Raw genomic sequence first — 19619 nt, 5'->3', positions numbered from 1 at the left:
AGTCCGGTAGTCCACTGGCTGCTGCTGCTGCGCTGGCCCTCTCCACCAGCCAGTGCTGACGGTCAGGATCATCATATCAGAACTGAGTAATCCGTGTTGTCGCGTTTAAAACAGCAAAAAAAAAAACTACGTCTGGAAATTCGACATGACATCACCCAGTTTGACGTCACATCAATTTGACATCAATATGATGTGGCATATCACCCAACCACCATTGCAAAATACCTCAAAATAAATTAATGCACTTTCAGCGGATTGAAACAAGTAGCCCAGCGGGAATAGAACCGCTGCCCTTTGGGTCTTGAGCCAAGCGCTACCTTTGTAGCACTTAGGTGCGTTCGTTCAGTGCGATAGTTTAGAAGTCCTGCTCGAACACCTCCTACCGCAGAGTAAGCACCAATCACTTAGTTAGCTGGAGTCCCCAGTTGGCGTCACCGATTAGAGTCACAATTAGCATCACCAGTTAAACACCACCTATGCGCATTGAACAACCGAAAGCGACGTATGTGACGCGCCATGCAATCGCATTGTACTCTTAAGGGTACAGTTAAGCGTCGCCTAATTTTTTTTTTCTTTTCGTTTCGAGTACGGCATCACTTCCCTTTTTTCGCCTGTGCTCTGTGCCTGCAAATGGCTACGCAGGTGTACACAGTTTACCGCTGTGTAAGCCAATGCGAGGATCAGCAACAAGTACAGCAACGCGAAGATCAGCAGTTGCTGGCGCGGACAGGCAAGAAAACAGAGCAGTTCGGTTTTCTCGGCTGTCCGCGCGGGGTATCAGTGGCGTCTCCTGCTACCTACCCCCTTGTCACAGTCAACCCACCGATGTCAATTAATCACTGTCTCGTCTTAAGCCCAATCCGGCGCCGTCACACCGGCCCAAGTGGGCGCCTTTTTTTTATGCTGTAATCTTGACATTCCTTCTTGCTGACCCAAGTCTGCTAACCGACAGCATGTGCAGGTTCCCGGAAAGGTTTTCGGAACACAGAAGCTACAAGATAGAGCTTGATTTTCCTCGCTGGTTGGAGGCGCGGCCTGACAATGACAGTGAGGGCTGCAACTGAGCAGGCCTTGTGCGGTAAGGCAGAGTACAGACTTCGATTTGTAGCTTCATGCTCAGACTACAAGAAATTAAGATTCTATTACTTTGTATGTGTTGTTTCCGTTTCCCAAACATCTGTACACGCCTGCACTTATGCTCATATCGGTTTGAAAACAATAGTTGGTTACAGACGTCCTAAGAGACAGCCGTAAATATATTGAACGACAAACAGTAACAAGTGCTGGAAGGTACTGGCCTGTTTCTTCAGTGCTCTGAATGCCAGCTTCAGGTTTAAAAAACAAAACACATGCGCACGAAAGCAGTTAAATGTGGTCAACAGCCGGCCTTATTGGCAGAGAGCGCAGAGCCCCCTCCTCAGTGAGCCTGTCATCTTATCAACGAAACCGTGGCGTTCAACGGCGGCAACGCTGTCACTGTAGCGAGTCCGCGTCGCGGCTGCCTATACGAAGGAGCCACCGAGACCATATTATAGCCCTCATCTTTTAAACGACGGAGACCCTCTATTTGACAGCGGGCCCCGCACGCTTCCTCCGTCGGAACTTCCTCGCCCACGCAAGGCGAGAGGGAGAGTACGGTGTGGGTTAAACGCTGTCAAACCGCGCATCGTTCTTCATGAAGGCGGTCGCGCCCCACCCTTCCAAAGCCGCATGGCGCCGACTTTCAGACGGTGCTCGCGGGCCGATGTAGCCCGGCCGTCTCGACTCGACCGAATTTGAACGAAATCTTGGCCGGTATAACCGTGTTGTGTGCGTTAATGACGTCAAGTCCTCCGATCGTAAATTGCTTAATTCAATTATTTAGGGAGCGTAAGCCACAGGTGTCGATTCAGTCGCATTGATCACCACGCGGCAGGTCGTCAGCACACGCCCTTGTATTGCAGTCGATTCCTCTCGACTGATGATGATGATGATCGTGGTTGTGGTTGTGGTCCTAGTGATTGTGACGACGGTGATTACGGCTGACCGCCACGCTAGTAACATGACCAACTAACAAGTTGAAACTATTTCTAGGTTATCTGCTGAAGAAGACGATTCAAAGTTCGCCTGTATCGATAGGCTGCCGCTATCTAACGATAAGGTTTATGGTTTATGGTTTATGGGGTTTAACGTCCCAAAGCGACTAAGGCTATGAGAGACGCCGTAGTGGAGGGCTCCGGAAATTTCTACCACCTGGGGTTCTTAATTCAATGTGCACTGACATCGCGCAGGCCTCTTCTCAGTCCACGTATCTAACGATAAAGGTAATACTTTCGCTAAAGATAGAGCTTGTATAAGCTAGAAAAGTTGAAGGAATGAAATACAGATGTCGCCATTATCAGCCGATTTCGCAAGTAAACTGCAGTGTGTCGACACATTTTCTGGCCGGATCTCAGAGGCCAGGCTGCACCGCCGTTCAATTCACAACGGTAATCATGAAGTACATCTTAGTGCAGCTGTCGAGAGTTTGAATCGAGTGGTAGCAAAATTTTTAAATGATCATGAACATACCCTGTGAGAGCCATGTAATCAATTTTTACTAATAGCTAAAATTGGGTCGAGCTCTTCTGAGTGCCTCTTAACAAGAAGACCAGTTTAATAGACGGTAGACATATACAGGTTACTAGAACAGACAGTGCAGCTGACAGGGTTCTCCGCGTGACCTCACTGGCATCGCCGGTAGCTGCACGCGGTGTAGTTGTTATACTTTTTTCATTAGCTGGACTAAAATTAGCTCATTTGCTAGAGCTGTCGTCGCTAGAGTCCGCCCCACATGCCTGGCATAAACTCAGGAAGAAAGTAAGGCCAGTGCCGACCCCGTTCAAACTTCGTCCCTCTGTTTGCAGTCGGGCTACGTCACTCGAAACAGTCATATTGCGTTTTATGAATGGGACTGAGCACATACAAAGAGTTATTTTTGTTAGAAGGGAACTTCAAGCCTCTTTATTTTTTTTCTCCGCCTTTTTTTCTTGCTGATAGCAACCGTTTCTGGCACATTCTAAGTCTGTTGTTTGACCACCTCTCAAAATGTTTTGAAAACGCAGACTTCCGCTATGCAGAAACTGTCTCTGCTGTCGGCAGCGCTGCTACTGGAAAAAATGATCGGGGATATGTGTGATAGCTATCACCAATTTTATTTTATGGGTAGTTTTTAACAGCACATTACTGTTTTACGCTGTGGCTGTAAAAAGATCCCTGCATCTCAGTGTCACGTTCATTACCGCCTAGACGACGGCGCTCGTCACGTCTGCAATATCAGAGTTAGCAGACGTCGACTACTACAGGAAGAAAGCACATTCCCACGCCAGAAAATTCTATTTTATTTCTGCCATGATTCTCAGCCCCACATTTTGGTGCGTATGTTTTTGTTAGTTTTTTTTTTGTATGCAAGGAGCTTTCGATTGCCGCAAGAAAAAATATGGTCGATGAAAGTCAGTTGACGGCCCTCTTAACATTGTGGGTGGTTATTATTAACTTCAAGAAATATTATACATAAAAGAAAATAAATATAAAAATAACAAGGCTTAGCACAACAGAAGCGATGAGAAAAATTAATTGAGGCTAGCGCAGAACTTGGACGGCGCGTACACGTATGTCGAAACTAACTAAACAAGAATTTCCACCCGCTTCATTCTTTATTTCTTTATTTGAGCATCACTCGAAACACAGAGCCTGATGCAACTTTCTCATTACAATGAATCGGGGCAGTTCAATCATAGCCGATTTCACACGGCGCCGATGCGACTACTATTAACTACCAAATTAATTTTTTTTTCGCGTGCACTAGGCTCAGAGTTAATCATTCCGAGATTTCTTGCAAGTTGTGTGAAGATGTTCTTATTAAAACGCAGCGAGGTCTGGAGAGTATTCCCCCAGTTTTTTTTTATCTGCTTCAACGATCCTTACTCACAGCCAAATCATCGATTTATTTACGCTTGCCGTTCATACCCTCAGCCAATTGGTTGAAATATCACTTTTCAGATTTACATCTCTATGCCTGATGCTCCTTAGTAAACTCTCTGCCTAATACAGCGAACACTTGAATCACTCAATTGTCCGCCGTTGGAGCATGATAGTTTTTCTCGGTAGTGGCTATTAGTTAATAAAAATAAAATAAAAATAACAATGGAATGAAAACAAGTTGCTAGCCGCAGCATCTGCCATCGAAACCGGAAGCAACTGACCTGCGGCTAGCGTTAATAAAGGACAGGGAGAGGGAAAGAGAGGAGGGAGCGGTAGTAAGAAAGGATAGGGGTAGGAAGATAGTGGTGCTCAAACATGTACCTTTCATTGCACGCAAAGCCTCCATGACAGGCATTGTCTGACATGCATCTTGCCCAGCAACTAGCACCAACTGCGGTGTGACAGTAGTTATGGAATTGGATTCGCGAGCTCGAGCATTTAAAAGCTGATAGAAGCGAAGTAGTATAACTCCCGTATACTGTGCAATGGGAGCGGACGCAAGGAATTAATCCGCAGCATGTTCCCGGCTTCCCCCCTTTCACCCATCACATCATCCCTTCCCTCACGGCACAGTTAAAGTGTCCACCGTTAGTGAGACAGTTACTGCGCCTTATTTCTTTCCTCATACCCCCCCCCCCCCCTCCCCATTTGGGAAAAAATTTACTTCAGTATTCAATTTCCCTCGTAGCTAGTCTGCGAAAGTTCTGCCCATTCTGCAGCTAAAACATACACTTTCGTGGTGGCATCTATAGCGCCGCAACAGCGAAGAGAAATGTGAATGTCGAGTTGCTACATTCGTAATTGCTGCTGCGATGCCGACGCCTATAAAAGAGAAAACATCATGTTGACATCAAGCGCCCTCGAGCTGCAAATCGGCGCAACTTGTACGAGCATTGGTTAAACTCTTTTTCAGAGCGTTGTTACGCGACCGTGGCTTCTCGCGCACGGTTTCCAAACCTCATGGCTGGTTTACGCGCGCAGCAGCCACCTGCTAGGCTTCACAGCGCGTTCGCGTATATAAAATGGTTAACGGCCTCGGCTGGCGTCGTTGTCGTAAAATCCCGCTGCCGCGGATTTACAGCCTGTTTACGCTTGCTGCGTTCGGCTCTCAGGCGGGCCGAGCAAAATTTTGTTTCTTTTTCTTCCTGTATGTTTATATACATGCACCCAGGGAGCGGTTCTGGTCATTTGGACCACGTAATTTGGTGTTTATGTTCCCGAGATATTAAAAGCACGGAACACGTTTAATGCAACACATAGTTTCGGTGTACACGTACCAGGACCCGTTTGCTCGTACATTTGAACAGGCAAATATTTGTAAGAGATAGAAAAAAAAATAGAGAACTTAGGAAGATTAACCAGCCTTTAATGCTCGGTTCGCTCCCCGATATTAGAAGAGGGGGATAAAGTGAATCAAAGAGAAGGGAGAGAGAGAGAGAGAAGGGAGGTGGTGGTCTTGGGGTAAGTGTACAGTCTTTGACGAAAGTAACCGAGCACAGGTGGTTTGTTTTTTAGCCGCGTAGCGAAGCACTTACGGCAGCCCTTAAGCTCTGATTCTGTGTAAAGTAAGGTGAGCCCTTGTCCTCACGTTCTGACACATTTTGGTCCTTGGGAGTGCCGTACCGACGCCATTATACGGTTGAGAAGCAAAAACCTGTGGCTCGATTACTTTTAGGAAAGGGGGTACATGCTCTACGTTATCACGGTCATGGGTCCTTTGTGATTGATAAGGACCAAGAACGTTGACGAACATGTTCAAGATTAAGAAGAAGCGTTTTCCATGGCCCCTTAACTGACTCCTATTTTGCACGAGGCCAAAAGAAAGCGCAGGGATACTCCAGATACTAATAGTATTGCCCCATTCATGCGATGCTGCAGCGTTTTACTTGGAGTCATCGTCGCATGTGTCCCAAACTGAAAGCAGCGAACTAGACTCCGTCATATTGTTACCATGTCCGCAATAGTTGGTTACTCTTTAGTCTTGCAGAAATGGCGGAGTCGCTAGACCTTCTTAAAGGCAGGAGGTGTTTATCATACATTCTTCGTGTCTTATGGGAGATGCAATGAGGCGGAAGTCAATTCCTCATTCGCTACCAACGAACACTTCAGACAACGCAGAAGCCATGGTGAATTAACCCTGAAACAAGCGACTTTGATTTGAAAAGGCGTCGCCATGCTGCGGAACCAGAGCTGTCCATATAGGATGTCGTGTCTAATGGTTGTGTACGAATTAGGAGCAGATTTTAAGAGCCATAAAATGAGTTTCTGCCTTATTCTGTACTCATTTTAGCGCGTCATGCATGAACGAAATGGCCCAGGTTTGTTTCCGGGAAGACTGAACCAAATTGGCCTTCTCGCGAGAAAACTGCCACAGCCACGAAACTCTCGTTAATCCAATGACTGAGCTCTTAATCCCATTCAGCGCTGACCGAACGGTTTTCAGAGGGATATACGATCGCTACAATGGAATTCCGGCAAACATTTTCAAAGGTCTAATGATTGCGGCGCATAAAACATCGTTCTGGAGAACTTCAAGTAGATGCATACCTCCCTTCAGCCTGGCTCGTTGCATGCCAAACGGAACGGAAGAATTGTGCTGAGATTTCGAATTATATCAGAGCGGCCCACTCAGCGCTATCGCAAATTATTCGTGCCCTACATGAACGCTCAAAGCTTGGCCGTTTTATTTGTCTCATTAATAGCGGGGTGTGCTATTCGAATCGCAAATTCGACCTCCTCGCGCGTAAATTTCTTCGCGCTCATATATTCGCCGACGTCAGCACTTTCCTGTCTAAATCAACGTTGCTGTTCAGACTTTTTTTCTGATCCCGCCCTTTTGCTTGCCTCTTTCTGTCGCTTCTACTCATCCCCTTAGTGTAGTTTACAACCTTTTTCTTACCTACGCTTTTTCTTTGAAAATTGCCTATTGAGCGATATGCTGATTCTGCTTCACTTTTGCGTCCGTCCCGTTTCGCACAGGGCTCCCCAATTTAAATGCCAGAGATGGCCTCATAACACCCGGAGGGTAAGAAACGCTGTCCAATTCTTATTCGCCATTTCGAATTCGTGAAATTAACAAAAAGCAATTGTTCCTCGTTCCATATCGTGGACCCGGAAGACTGCGTTCTCTAATACGAAGGCGAGAACCTTGAAGGGTGTTCGAAAAGTTTCCTTATCTGTAGTCCTGTTTCCACCCGACCACCAATCGCCTCGCTGCTTTCTCTAAATTTATTTTTTTGCGCTGCATTCTTTTCGGCTTTCTTTCTTTCCATCTTTCATTCTCTCTTTCTTTCTTTCTTCCTCTCTTTCTTCCTTTCCATTTCTTTTTTTTTTTACCCCCGAGCTGAAATAGCGTCTCTGATCACAGGGCCCCGACAACAAGAAACCGATAAGTTATCCCCGGGAGACGCCAAGTTAGCAAACGGGCTTCACATCTCTTTCTCTTCGCTACATTTATTTTCGAAGTAACCTTAGGTTCGCTCAGAAACAACCCCAGAGAAACAAAACATCGACGTCAGGCTAACGGAGGTGGTCGCGGTAAATTGGGCCTGTGAAGTCTGGCATCCTGAACGAACCGAAATAAATGAGTTTCGCGAGTTTACGCAGCGATCCAGATGAGAAAATAACGCTCAGAAGTTGGGGGGGGGGGGGGGGGGGGGGGGGGGGCTTCACCCTACAAGTAAATACCTCTTTCATTGTGGAAAGAATATCTCTCTCATTGTTTGCGTTCTGCCATCACCGCTGGACGTCCACCCCACTCCTTCTTGTCGCCTTACCGTCGTCTGAAGGGCCAGTGTCTAGAACGCGGCTTGTTTGGGAGCATACAATCCATCATCGAGGACACGCCGAAAGGCGGTGCAGGAGGGAGGGTAGGGAACGTTTACATACGTATGCCGCATAGAGCGCTGGCTATGGGCGTACCTAATTCTTGCTTCTAGTGTCACCTTTGTTCATAACGCCATGTGTGTCTGGGTGTTTACCGAATGTAGAGACGTTTCATGTTTGGAACAGATGAGAGTGGCATCGCACTAAGAATCAGACATAAATCGCGACTAAGACGTATCGGAAACGTCTATGGAGCACTGCGGAAAACACGGACCATTAAGACTGCTCGTAAGAGCCGTTGCCAGCCTGTCCAACACGGTGAGATATGGAAAGCTAAGAATCGCAAGGATAAAGGAGGCACACAATTGCTATAGAGACATTCTGGCGGGAAAGCCGAAGTATCAGGAGGACGTCGCGATGAACTTGGAACATCTTGCATCGCTTTCTGCCGGGTTGTTTGTCTTATTTGGCATTTTCTCCTCGGTGTTATTTGCCTGACGCCTCTCGCACATTGACGAGAAGTGCTGCGGATTGAAAAATTTACATATACTTTTCTTCTTAGCGTTAATGACAGTTTCGTAGCGTCACGTCACTGCGCCAATACTTCCTCTGCAGTGCCTAAAAACGATTCACGGTAATGACGAAATAAATGAACTGTCGGGCACCACATGAGCAACTGGAAGGGGAAGCAGAGTGTAAAGTTGGCAATGGTATCGGCGAGAAGAATCACTGTGGAAGCGAATCCGTATAGGCAGAAAATATGACGTCATTCGTCACGTGACTAAGACAGAAGAGCACTGGACAGCACCGGTGCATTCAGTAGGTGAGACTCGAGTCATAGCAGGGGTAAAAGGAGCTGCTTAGCGGACCGCTAATTTGAGCCAACACATGTCATATTGATGAATCAGTCAAACCGCAGCTGAAAGTTTCGGTGGACTCACCGTGTGTACGACGCGCACAGCAAGGGGCTCCCAGACGCCAGGCTTCACGGTATTATCTGCGGTGCTAAAAAAAACGAAAATTGCGCTAATAAATCTGCAACGGTAAATTAGCGAAACGCGCCGAGCTGTCATAAAAAATGCATCTTGAGTTCGCCCAGCACCGGATTTCAAACGTTCCGTCATTTCGCTGACCATTCGCGAATTCCAACAGGCCAAACAAAATCATTTTCACGGCAGTAATTCTCCAGCTGCTACATACATGCTTGTGTGGTTTTGTCGTGGCCTTGGACGGATTGGAAAGACAATACGCAACAGATCGCGCTTGGCACATCTTAAAAAAATCTAAATTTATCATTGTTCCAATAAGTGACCTCAGCTGTTTTAGAGTATAGTTTTATCTTCAAACACCTGCGTAAGATTTAATCATTTCGCCAACATACAAATGATAAAGGAAACTCGCGGAGAATAGATAGCCTTTGATAAGTAAAGCTCTCTTCGCTGATACATTATTTCAGGATCCGTCAATTTTCTTTATCATTCCTCTGTAAATTGTCCTAATGTACAGCTCCTAATTATCCTTAATATTGTAATGCCGTTTACTTTAGAAGAGATAGAAGAAAAACTACATATTTGTTCACTGTCGCTGACTCACGCCTAGAAAACTGGAAATACACCTCCAGCATTATTCACTTTATGGCCACTAGACAACGAAATTATTTTGTTTTCCTTCTTTTATTCAGTCATTCGCATTAATATCTAGTCTATCTAATGGTTTTGCTAAAGGAAATTTCCATATAATTCTCGTTTCTGAGGTAATTCATTTCGTAGATTTGTTTTATCCTTTAATCTTTCCAACCACGCTAAATGAGCATCTCGCAGATTTTAAAGCACTGTCCTTTTGAAATCTGTCCTCTTATTGTGAAAGCGCCTAAAATAATAAAATTCCATTCTTCTGACAGTTAATTGAACACAGGGCTTGCCTTCTCGTTTACATCGGATATCCATTAACCCCTGTAAAGTTTGCCCTGCTACCTCACTCTAGAACCGCTAGACGTCTTGTCTAGTTGCTGCAAGTAATTCTTCACGCTGAGCCAAAGGCTAAATATGTATTGCTTGTGGCATCTTGTTTGAACTCTTTCTAAAAGGGTGACTTAAAGCACGCTTAAAGGACAACGGAATGGCTTAACGGTAAACTTGTATGAAATACTTCCTTTTTTATTTGCGTTCGTCCAAAATGAGAAGAAGTGGGCGGGGACGTAAGATCGAGAGAGAAAATCTTTACTGAAGAGCAACACCTTTCTCTCCGAGACAGCCTCTAGATGTACTCTTGTGAAGCGCCGTCTCCCAATAAAGTAGGGAAACCTTATACGCCTATGCATCTGTAACGGCTTTTGCAAGAGGCGCGGCTGTTGCCCTCGTTCTCTTGGCTTTAAACTCTCAAGCGAAAGTACTACAGCTTCCTTCGAGCGCCTAAATGGATTTGCCGCGGATGATACGCATCTCTCGGAGACAACGAACTGTTAATTAGGGGTGACACCAGTACTAGGTCTTGAAGGTCGTGCATGCGTGCGGATATCAGTATTATTTACTGCACTAAAATTATTGGATGTTACACCTGCCCAACTTTTCAAGGGGGTTTTTGGCGGGATAGTTTGTCCATCAAGTCAAGTGAAGGCAACACCGCAGAAGACAAGGAATTGACACAACACAGGCGCTGATGTGCCACAGCGAGTGTTGTTGTGTCACCTCCATGTCTACTGCGCTGTTTCCTTCACAAATTTTCAAGTTTGTATAAAGTTCTGATGAGCGCCTACGAAGAATGCACAAATAGAAAAGATTAAAACGAAAGCGCTGCTGCATGACTCTATTACCGCTTCAGACAGGAACAAAGAGGTCAAAAGATAAAGGTGAAACTGAATTCAAATATAGTCACTATATTAGGCCGACTGTGTGGAAATGTGATAGTCCAATACCATTTTTATTTCAACATCAACATCTAGAGAGTGATGTTGCGGGAAGTGGACAAAAAGACTCATAATCAAGATTGACAGCATCCACTGACCGTCTACTTGACAGTAGCACAGCAGTTCAAATAAATATGCAAAGAAAATGCCAAAATGAAGAACACAAAAGGTACAAAGAATATATTAGTAACGCTTCACACACGAGAAACCAAAACAGGAAAGCAAGAACATTATCACACTGGAAGGCAAATCTATACAATTATAACTATATCCGAGGTAGCTTACGTACAAAGGCCAAAATATCATAAAATATGGAAAACAAATGCATATATATGTATAATAAATGATTAAGTAAGATTTGAAGTTGAAAGCACAGCACCTGATCACTATAGTTTGTGCGACTGGGCGGAACCTCCCAAAACTCATAAAAGCCACTGTCCCGAATGTTTCTATTTCGTTTAGGACAAGATATACACTCAGGCGAGTTGTTTTGCTTTCTGATCTCTGTTTCACAACGCTTTCTTAGAGAATGCTGATAAAGTTCAGAGAGCGGCACTATTTTTAATTCCCTGAACAGTGGTTCGGAATGAGTCAGATGTTTGGTTTGGTTTATGGGGTTTAACGTCCCAAAGCGACTAAGGCTATGAGAGACGCCGTAGTGGAGGGCTCCGGAAATTTCGACCACCTGGGGTTCTTTAACGTGCACTGACATCGCACAGTACACGGACCTCGAATTTCTCCTCCAAAGAAATTCAGCCGCCGCGGCCGGGATCGAACCCGCGTCTTTCGGGCCAGCAGCCGAGCACCATAGCCACTGAGCCACCGCGGCGGCGGTGAGTCAGATGTGGAAGAATTTTGCGATTTTTTAGGTTGAAGAAGAACAGCTCTTGCTTTGGCTGCATTTACGACAAGACAAGGGAAACTGCCAGGGTCTTTTGATGCTCAATTCGGATGGCAGTGGCAAAGCGCCTCTCGGGAGAAAGTAGAAGTCGGTTCGGGGGGAAAGAAAGGCGTGGCAATTATCTTACTTGAAGTGTACAACTCAAGAGCGCAGTAGGAAAGACTGCAGATGTTGAAAGAGAATGAAGAAAAGCATAACAATCAAATTGCATCGCATCTGATGTTACTACACATTGCACGGGAGCTGAGTACGCCCAATAAATTCATAAGTTTTCATGCAAATTGGGTTTTCGCTTCTGTAGGCGGACCGATTCACTTCCTTCTAGAAGCGTTTATACACTGGAGTAGCCGGTAGCATGTATATATCGCAATGATCGCTTCTGTTCCTAAATGAGAATTGAACAGGTGTTTCGGGGCCAGTAGAATTACAGGACCCTACTGGAACCTGTTCTTTTTTTTAAGCTCTTTTGCTTCCAAGCTTTTGCTTCCAAGTTTTCCCAAGCATGTAATTGTTTCCATTGCTATGATGCACTTTGCGTTGCGTGACTTCCCGGAACAACAAAAATATTTGAAACTTTATCCGCCACTACTTCCTGCATATACTGTGCTGAGTGCTTCAACAGCGTAAAAATTCTTTTTCCACCTTGTATTCGGACATCATTTGCAACAAATGCAAACAACTGGCGTCACTAACATACCGAACTGGAAATGTTAGTTGTCGGCCTTGTACCACACTTAACAGAAATAGAGCCACTGGATAGACTCTAAATATAAACCATGCACAGCACTTTAAGTCCGCTTAGTTGTAGCGCCCTCTAACAAAGAGGAAGGACAAGGAGGAAAAGTAAAAAATTATCTCGTATTCAATTATCTTGGAACTCAAAATTCCTTCGTGGAAAGCTGTTGCTTGACGGAAGCCCCAATACGGAACGTCGCTTTTGCAGTGACAAACGCGTGTTCGTTTTGACCGCTTTGGAGCTCCCAAAGACGAGTTTCCTTTCTTTTTTTGCTACAGTAGTGCGCAATTATTAACAGCCCAGTCGGCGCCGGCCGGATTTGAGGTCTTCTGTTCCCTTCGGCTTTGGCTGAAGTCTTTAAGCTCGCGCAGACTCCACTATGGTGCTTCTGGAAGCCTTATAGGTGAACTGAGTTGCCTAACCTTGAGGCTTAACAGAAATAGTATTTATTGCTTTGCTGTGTATATTGTTGAGTATTTTTTTTTCTGCAGCTGTCTCTCTATATTTATTCTTTCAGCTATATTTGGTGTTTTTCTAGTTTCAGTTATTCTTTGTACTTATTTGTACTATGAAGGTCACGTTCTCAAGAAAACCCTGTACAACAGTGCCGCAGGCATGGCAAGAAGAGGAAGCATATACTAGAGCTCCGACCATTTTTATTCGGGAATGATTATTAGCCATTTCAAATATTTTATAATATACAGTTATCAATTGGAAAGTCTCCTCTGCTACAAGTACCTGAATGTCGTGTCGTTCAACACTGAACAAAACCGAATTCTGTATAGCACTGAAAAATTCCTGAAGTGTTGTGCGCCTTTAGTTCATCCACATGAAAATATTTTAATTGAATTAAAATTGAATTGAACATTTCAATGTCTGAATTCAAAACACTGAAATCTTTGAGAGCGATATTATCTACCCTTTATAACCATGCATACATAAAAACTACTCTATAACTGACACGGGCGTCGTTGGAAAGAGAAGATGGAGAAATTATCGTCTTTAGTAACTACCGCAAATAGACGCCCACTTTGAGTTTTTAAAAATAGCAATGATGTATCTAAGGCGTAAAGTCACAAGTCAATCCGAGAATATCTAATCACTGGATGGCAATAAATTTCACGAAAATAGGTGCACCACTCGAGAAGGCACAGAAAATATAAAAATCAAAATTTTAAAGTGGTTAAAAAATGTCACCAACTCTTGTTTGGTCATTGAGATACATCTCTCGCGCGTAAGACGATAGCTAAGTTTTTTTCAACTACAGCGCATCAGTAATCCTACAGTCTATGGCGTCTAGACCACCAGGAGAGTGACAGGAGTCCCTCTTTGTGATAATTCCCTTGAGCCCCGCCACGGTGGCTCAGTGGTTACGGCGCTCGGCTGCTGACCCGAAAGACACGGGTTTGATCCCGGCCGCGGCGGCTGAATTTCGATGGAGGCGAAATTCTAGAGGCCCGTGTGCTGTGCGACGTCAGTGCACTTTAAAGAACCCCAGGTGGTCGAAATTTCCGGAGCCCTTCACTACGGCGTCCCTCATAGCCTGAGTTGCTTTGGGACGTTAAACCCCAATAACCAATAACCAAACCAATAATTCCCTTGACGCAACAAGTCAACTTGCCAGTTCTCGAAAAACAAAAAAAATGACATGACATGAGTCTCAATCTGAATAGAGTGTTAGGTAGGTGTACTAAGTGCCAAAGAGGCACTTGCACTTTCGTTTATCGGTCAAAATGCTTGCATGTGGAAATCTGGTAAGGTTCAAAAGCCTATTAGTCGGCCAAACGCCTTACTGCTTCTTATCTACATTTGACCTGACGCGGCGTGAGCCAGACCTGAGTGACCACTGTTCGCTCCTTCTCACCCCAGGACTGAGCGCGGGCCTGCGGCTGGTTCGACTGGACATGCCGAGCGCCGTGATACGGGGCGACCCCCTCTGGCTCAACTGCTCCTTCGACCTCGAGTCGGACGACCTGTACTCGGTCAAGTGGTACAAGAACCACCGGGAGTTCTTCCGGTACCTGCCCAACGAGAATCCGCCGGGACAGGCGTACAGGCTGTCCGGAGTCTACGTGGACGTGAGTTGGCCACGTTTCTTCACCATCGCACGAGGGCTCGCCAGAGAAGCCAAGCTCGTTTGCTCACGAGGACTCTCCTAGCTGTTTCATCGGCCCTTGTAAACAACTGAAATCCAGAAAAGCGAACAAGCTATCCAGCAGTATTATATGTACCGCACTTTATTACGTCATTCCGTGCAATTACGTAAAGGGTTCATTAATATGACCGTAAAGTAACTAAATTTTATTTCTTACTTGAAACGAACACTAGGTGTCGCCAGCACCGAAGTGTCGGTCGCTTTAGCCGACCAGTAAGGCCTAGCTGATGTCGATCGTTTTTCGTCCCTCATTTTCTTGGTTCCTCTTTGCGTGAGTAGGAATGCCTCAAAGCTGAAAACGTTCGTTTAGTTTTGATTTCTGCGCGATAGAGAGAGAGAGAGATAGAGAAACTGGAGGAAGGGCACTAAAGTATGGTGGTGCACATTGCTCTCATACAAAAGGCGAGACAAAGGTGCATTACAGACGCTTCCGTGTTACATTTTGTATGGCATAGGACAGCTTCTGCGGTAGAGAAACATTTTCTCCTGTTTTAGTCTCTTCTAGTCCTTTGGCGTTGGTGTTGTCTGCTACAGCCTCCGCCACCACGAGTCCGCTTCCAGTAATAGAGAGCGAATGAAAAGAATCACAGGTACACCTGATTGCATCGTGTGTTGGCAATGCGACAACATTGAAGCGGCTCATGCTTATGCTTTACCGCCTGGTGACGTCACTTTCTTCCTGCCAGTCAGAGCATTTACCTCCTGGTAACATAATTTTTTTCCTGTAGGGAAACGAAACAAAACGCTACAAAACGCAGCCCCTGGCCACTTTTTAATTTTAGTACGGCATGGTATGTGGTGTCTACAATGACCCAAAGCTACACATGGACTATAAGACACGCCTTACTAGAGCACTGCTGATAAATTTCGACTACATACAACGTGCGCTGGCACAGCACAGCCATTTGGCGTACTTCTGCATTTCGCTTGCATCTAAATGCGGCCGCCGCGGCTGGGATTCGATCCTGCGACCTTGGGATCAGCAGACCATTGCGGCGGGTTCTTCTTGATTATGCAAGGTTTATGTCGCTGCGCAAGCAGCAGATGGATGCAAACATTCAACCACTCAACCCAGTAATTCTTCAACGCTCTCTTGTTCACTGCAACCGTATTTTGCGCGAGAAGTGGCACAGAGCGTATACTTAAAAAGCCGGCATATTGCATATACCAGACTCGTTAAGTCTGTGTTTTTGTTTTTTGCTTCAGGCCCTCAACTTTTCTGCGCATGTTGATACGTAACAAATATAGACAGAACATCTCAATATACCTGTTGCTCGGGCTCGATTTTTTATAGACATTGTATCGCGTTTACACCCCTCATTTGCATTAAATGGCTACAGGCACAAAATTTCGAACGCGAACAAACGGCATGATTTGTTTTATGGGCTTAAAGAAAATTCATTCTAGCAAGTTTCAGTCGCAAGCATTGAGTGTAACACAATTTAATCGGATTTTGAATGTTTCCGAGGAGCCACAGCATTTCCACCCTCATCGAGTGACGTCAAAGTGCGCTTGCCCCCAGTTATTGTCATGTGATCGAACCCAGTCGTTGTTCACAGGAACAAATAATGTTTGCTGCAACGCTGTCGTCGTCAGGAATGTGGTAGTGCAGATTGGTCGCTTAACCGTGACGTCAAGGCGCGCTTCAGCGCTGACGCTGACCACAACTGTCGGTACAAAACCGTTAGTTAGTAATTAATTATTAACGCTGCGAACTGCGTCTTTGAGCTCATTTTCATTATTACTAGTCTCATACGCATCTTTCAAGACAGCAAAACGGACACCCAAAAAATTTGTGCCTACTTGCACCCTTTAAGAACAGGCAGAGTTCTTGTAATCGGAAGTCAGTTATCCACTGCGTTAGGAATCGATTTTTTTTTTTCATTTTATCATCAGATAATTTCATTGTGCATGTCTTCGCCCTTCAGCAACCGGCCTGCCGCGGTATCCAGCGCCAAGTTTCAGCATCTACAAACGTGCAAGGGAACGGTTGGTTTGCTTATGAGGTTTAACATTGGTTAGCTGGCTGCCTACCGCGCTCTGCTTTAACCTGCCCCTGGCCTGGTCCAGGGCCTCGCCCGCCCCTGGATTTACACTCCATCGCTTCAGGAAGGCTCCCGGAGCACGTGAAAACCATCGGCATCACGGCCTGCTGCCGAACTGGCCCTCCAAGCGTCTCCAAAACTGTGAAGCGGCGCGGCGCCTCGCTAAACCTAACGCGCCGCGCCTCCACCGCCGCAATGCAGCGTCTGACCAAGCCCCTGCAGCCCAGACCCACCGATGCCGCCACCGCGGGTCCTGTTCCAACCACGTCGACAGCCGTCTCTCAAACGGGTACGTTCAACGCCGCCCACGCAACCGATCACATTCCTGCCGCACTGCACGCCTTGAGCGACGCTGGGAGCACCGGATCGACGGCCGCGGCGCAGCCGGCAGCGTTCGTTGGCGGCGCAGCGTCCACACCTAGCCAACTCCACGCTACAAGGGACGCCAAGGGCTTCGGGGCCATAGACGCGTCGCAGCCGGCTGCGTTCGTCGCCGCCGCTGGAGCCGCTGCACCTACTCCAGCCAAAGGTCCCACTGACACCAAGACCTCAAGCCCGACACCCGCGTCGCACACTGAGACTCCGGCTGAGGACTCAGACATGGACCTTACGACGTCCCCGGCAGACGACACTCCTTCCCAGGAAATCGGCTGGACCACCATCGGTGCAAACCGTAAGCCTGCCACCGCAGCCCGACCCCGCGCCGAGCTCATCACAGTTGCCATCCAGCTTCCCCCTGGAACCCTCACCCCCAAGCTACCTCTCTACGACGTACTCGCCGCAGTCGCCTCCGCTGCTCAACTTTCCTCGAAGACCAGTGCCGACATCACCCTTCAGGCCAAGCCAGCCCAAAGCCTTGTGTTTCTAAAGACTCATTCTCCTCTCACCGCCCACCTCCTACTCTCTGTCACGCATCTTCAGATTCATGGTAAGCCTGTCACCATCAAAACTTACACCCCCCATCCTCCCATCTCATGCCTCGGCGTCATCCATAACGTCGGGGGCCACTTCACTCCTGATGACCTCATGCATGACCTGGAATCTTTCAAAACAGATATTCTCGCTGCTCGCATGATGGGATCCACTCAATCAGTGCTCATAACGTTCGCTGGCACCGTCATCCCCCACTTTGTTTATTTCAAACGCGTTGCCTTCCGGTGCCGTCCTCATAAACCTAAGCCTCCCACCTGCACCCGTTGTCTCACTCTAGGCCATCGCGCCCACCAGTGCCCCCAGCACAGCGTTCCGGCCAAGTGCCGTCGCTGTGCTGCTCCTCTACCCGCTGACCCTTCCGCTCATGTGTGTGCCCAGCCCTGGTGCGTTCATTGCCAGGTGAACACCCACCCCTCCCTCGACCCCACTTGCCCCTTCATCCTTGCTAAGCAACGCGAGTGTGCTAAAGCTGCATACCTTCGACGCCTAGCTTTGCGCCGGGCCACTCAACCCACCAACCCTCCCCCCTCCTCCTCCTCCTCCTCCTCCTCTAATCATGAATCTCCATCATCTCCGATCACGTCACCACCAGGCTCCTATGCCGCCATAGTTAAAGGATCCTCGGTGCCAGCGTCCCTCTCTTCCACTACACCACCCTCTCCATCCTTGACTGACGAGAACCGCTCCTTCGACCTCCGGCTCGCAATGCTGGAACGCCAGCAGCGAGAGCAGCAGCGCATTTCCCACGATCTACAACAGCAGATACATGCCTTGACTCAAACCCTCCAGACAACCACCTCCTCTCTTACCTCCCAGCTTAGCAAGCTAAATGAGCACCTTGCCACGTTCACCACTCCTTCCTCCAGCGCCCAGGTCGCCCCTTTGGCTGACCTTGTAGAAACCACCACACAGGCACATCACACTCGCTTGGTTCAGCTGGAAACTTCGGTTCTCCAGATCCTTACCACCCTCCAAGCACAATCAAAGCAATTGGAATCCTTTGCATCTATGCTTCAATCCGTCCATGAGTCACTGCCCCCGGCAAAAAAGAAGGAACGCGTACCATCGCGTTCCTCTCCTCTATCATAATGGCGTTTGGCGAGGACCTCGAGATTGTGCAGTGGAACTGCCGAAATCTTTGTCACAATAAGACCCCCCTCCACCAGTATCTACTCACCCGCCCCTCCCTACCTCATTTTCTCCTTCTCCAGGAGACCCGGACGGCCCGCAATGTCCCAGGCTACCGCGCCTACCATGCCACTACGGCCACACCACTTGCGTCTATTTATGTACGCAGTGACGTGCTCGTAGAGCAAATTGACATCCCCTCCACCCTCCTTAAATATTTAGTTGGTGTGGTTTATTACCACCCTTCTTCCCGCATCTCACTCGTCCTTTTGTCTTTTTACAACCCCCTGTCACTTCCTCTTTATTCTCTGCTCTGGGCAAATTCCTTCACTCTCTTTCTTCTACCTCCCATCTCCTCTTTGGTGGTGACTTTAATGCCCCTCACACACTCTGGGGCTACCCACAAACCCTCAAACCCGGCCGCCTCCTCCATTGTCTGGCCCAGGAACGCCACCTCACCCTTCTTAATACTCCTGGCTCTCCTACTCGAGCGGGCACTGCCTCACAACGCCCTACGACACCCGACCTCACTTTCTCTCGGGGTTCACTTTCCTTTCACTGGCAGGTGACAGCCGAAACTCTTCTAAGTGACCACTTTCTCATCCATATCACCACCTCTCTCTCCCACATCCCTCGCTGTCATCCGATTATTCACACTGACTGGCATGCTTTTCGCACTAATCTCGCCTCCGACTCCTTTCAATCCTACGACGACTGGACGTCGCGCATCTCTGCAGCGCTCACGTCCAGTAGCCGTCGCGTTCGCTCTCGTTACCCAATCCAAGACCCAGATCCTCACCTTCTCCGTTTATGGCGTCGCCGTAAACGTCTTCAACGCTCCTTTCGCTCCCAACCACACAATGCCCAACTTTCCTCCCGGATCACTGCTTTGCGGGCCGAGATCGTCGCCCACTGCGCCTCCCTCGAGCACTCTCGTTGGAGTGCTCTTTGTGACCGTCTTGACTCTGCATTGCACTCGCGATCCACAT

The 19619-nt window shown here is 47.3% G+C and overlaps 1 protein-coding gene across 1 annotated transcript in view; it reads left to right on the top strand.

Moving 5' to 3' along the window:
* Positions 1-19619, top strand: part of LOC149340921 (uncharacterized) — a 114853-nt gene that overhangs the window by 59015 nt on the left and 36219 nt on the right. Inside the window, exon 2 of the mRNA XM_089551361.1 lies at positions 14239-14447. Within this exon, the coding sequence (XP_089407487.1) occupies positions 14239-14447 (209 nt within the window). The remainder of the gene's footprint in view (positions 1-14238; positions 14448-19619) is intronic.

Source organism: Amblyomma mixtum, chromosome 6 (genome assembly GCF_055824585.1).
Source record: "Amblyomma mixtum isolate Tamu chromosome 6, ASM5582458v1, whole genome shotgun sequence".
Taxonomy (NCBI): Eukaryota; Metazoa; Arthropoda; class Arachnida; order Ixodida; family Ixodidae; genus Amblyomma; species Amblyomma mixtum.
Note: the sequence above shows the minus strand (reverse complement) of the source record. Positions and strands in the feature narration are given on the sequence as shown.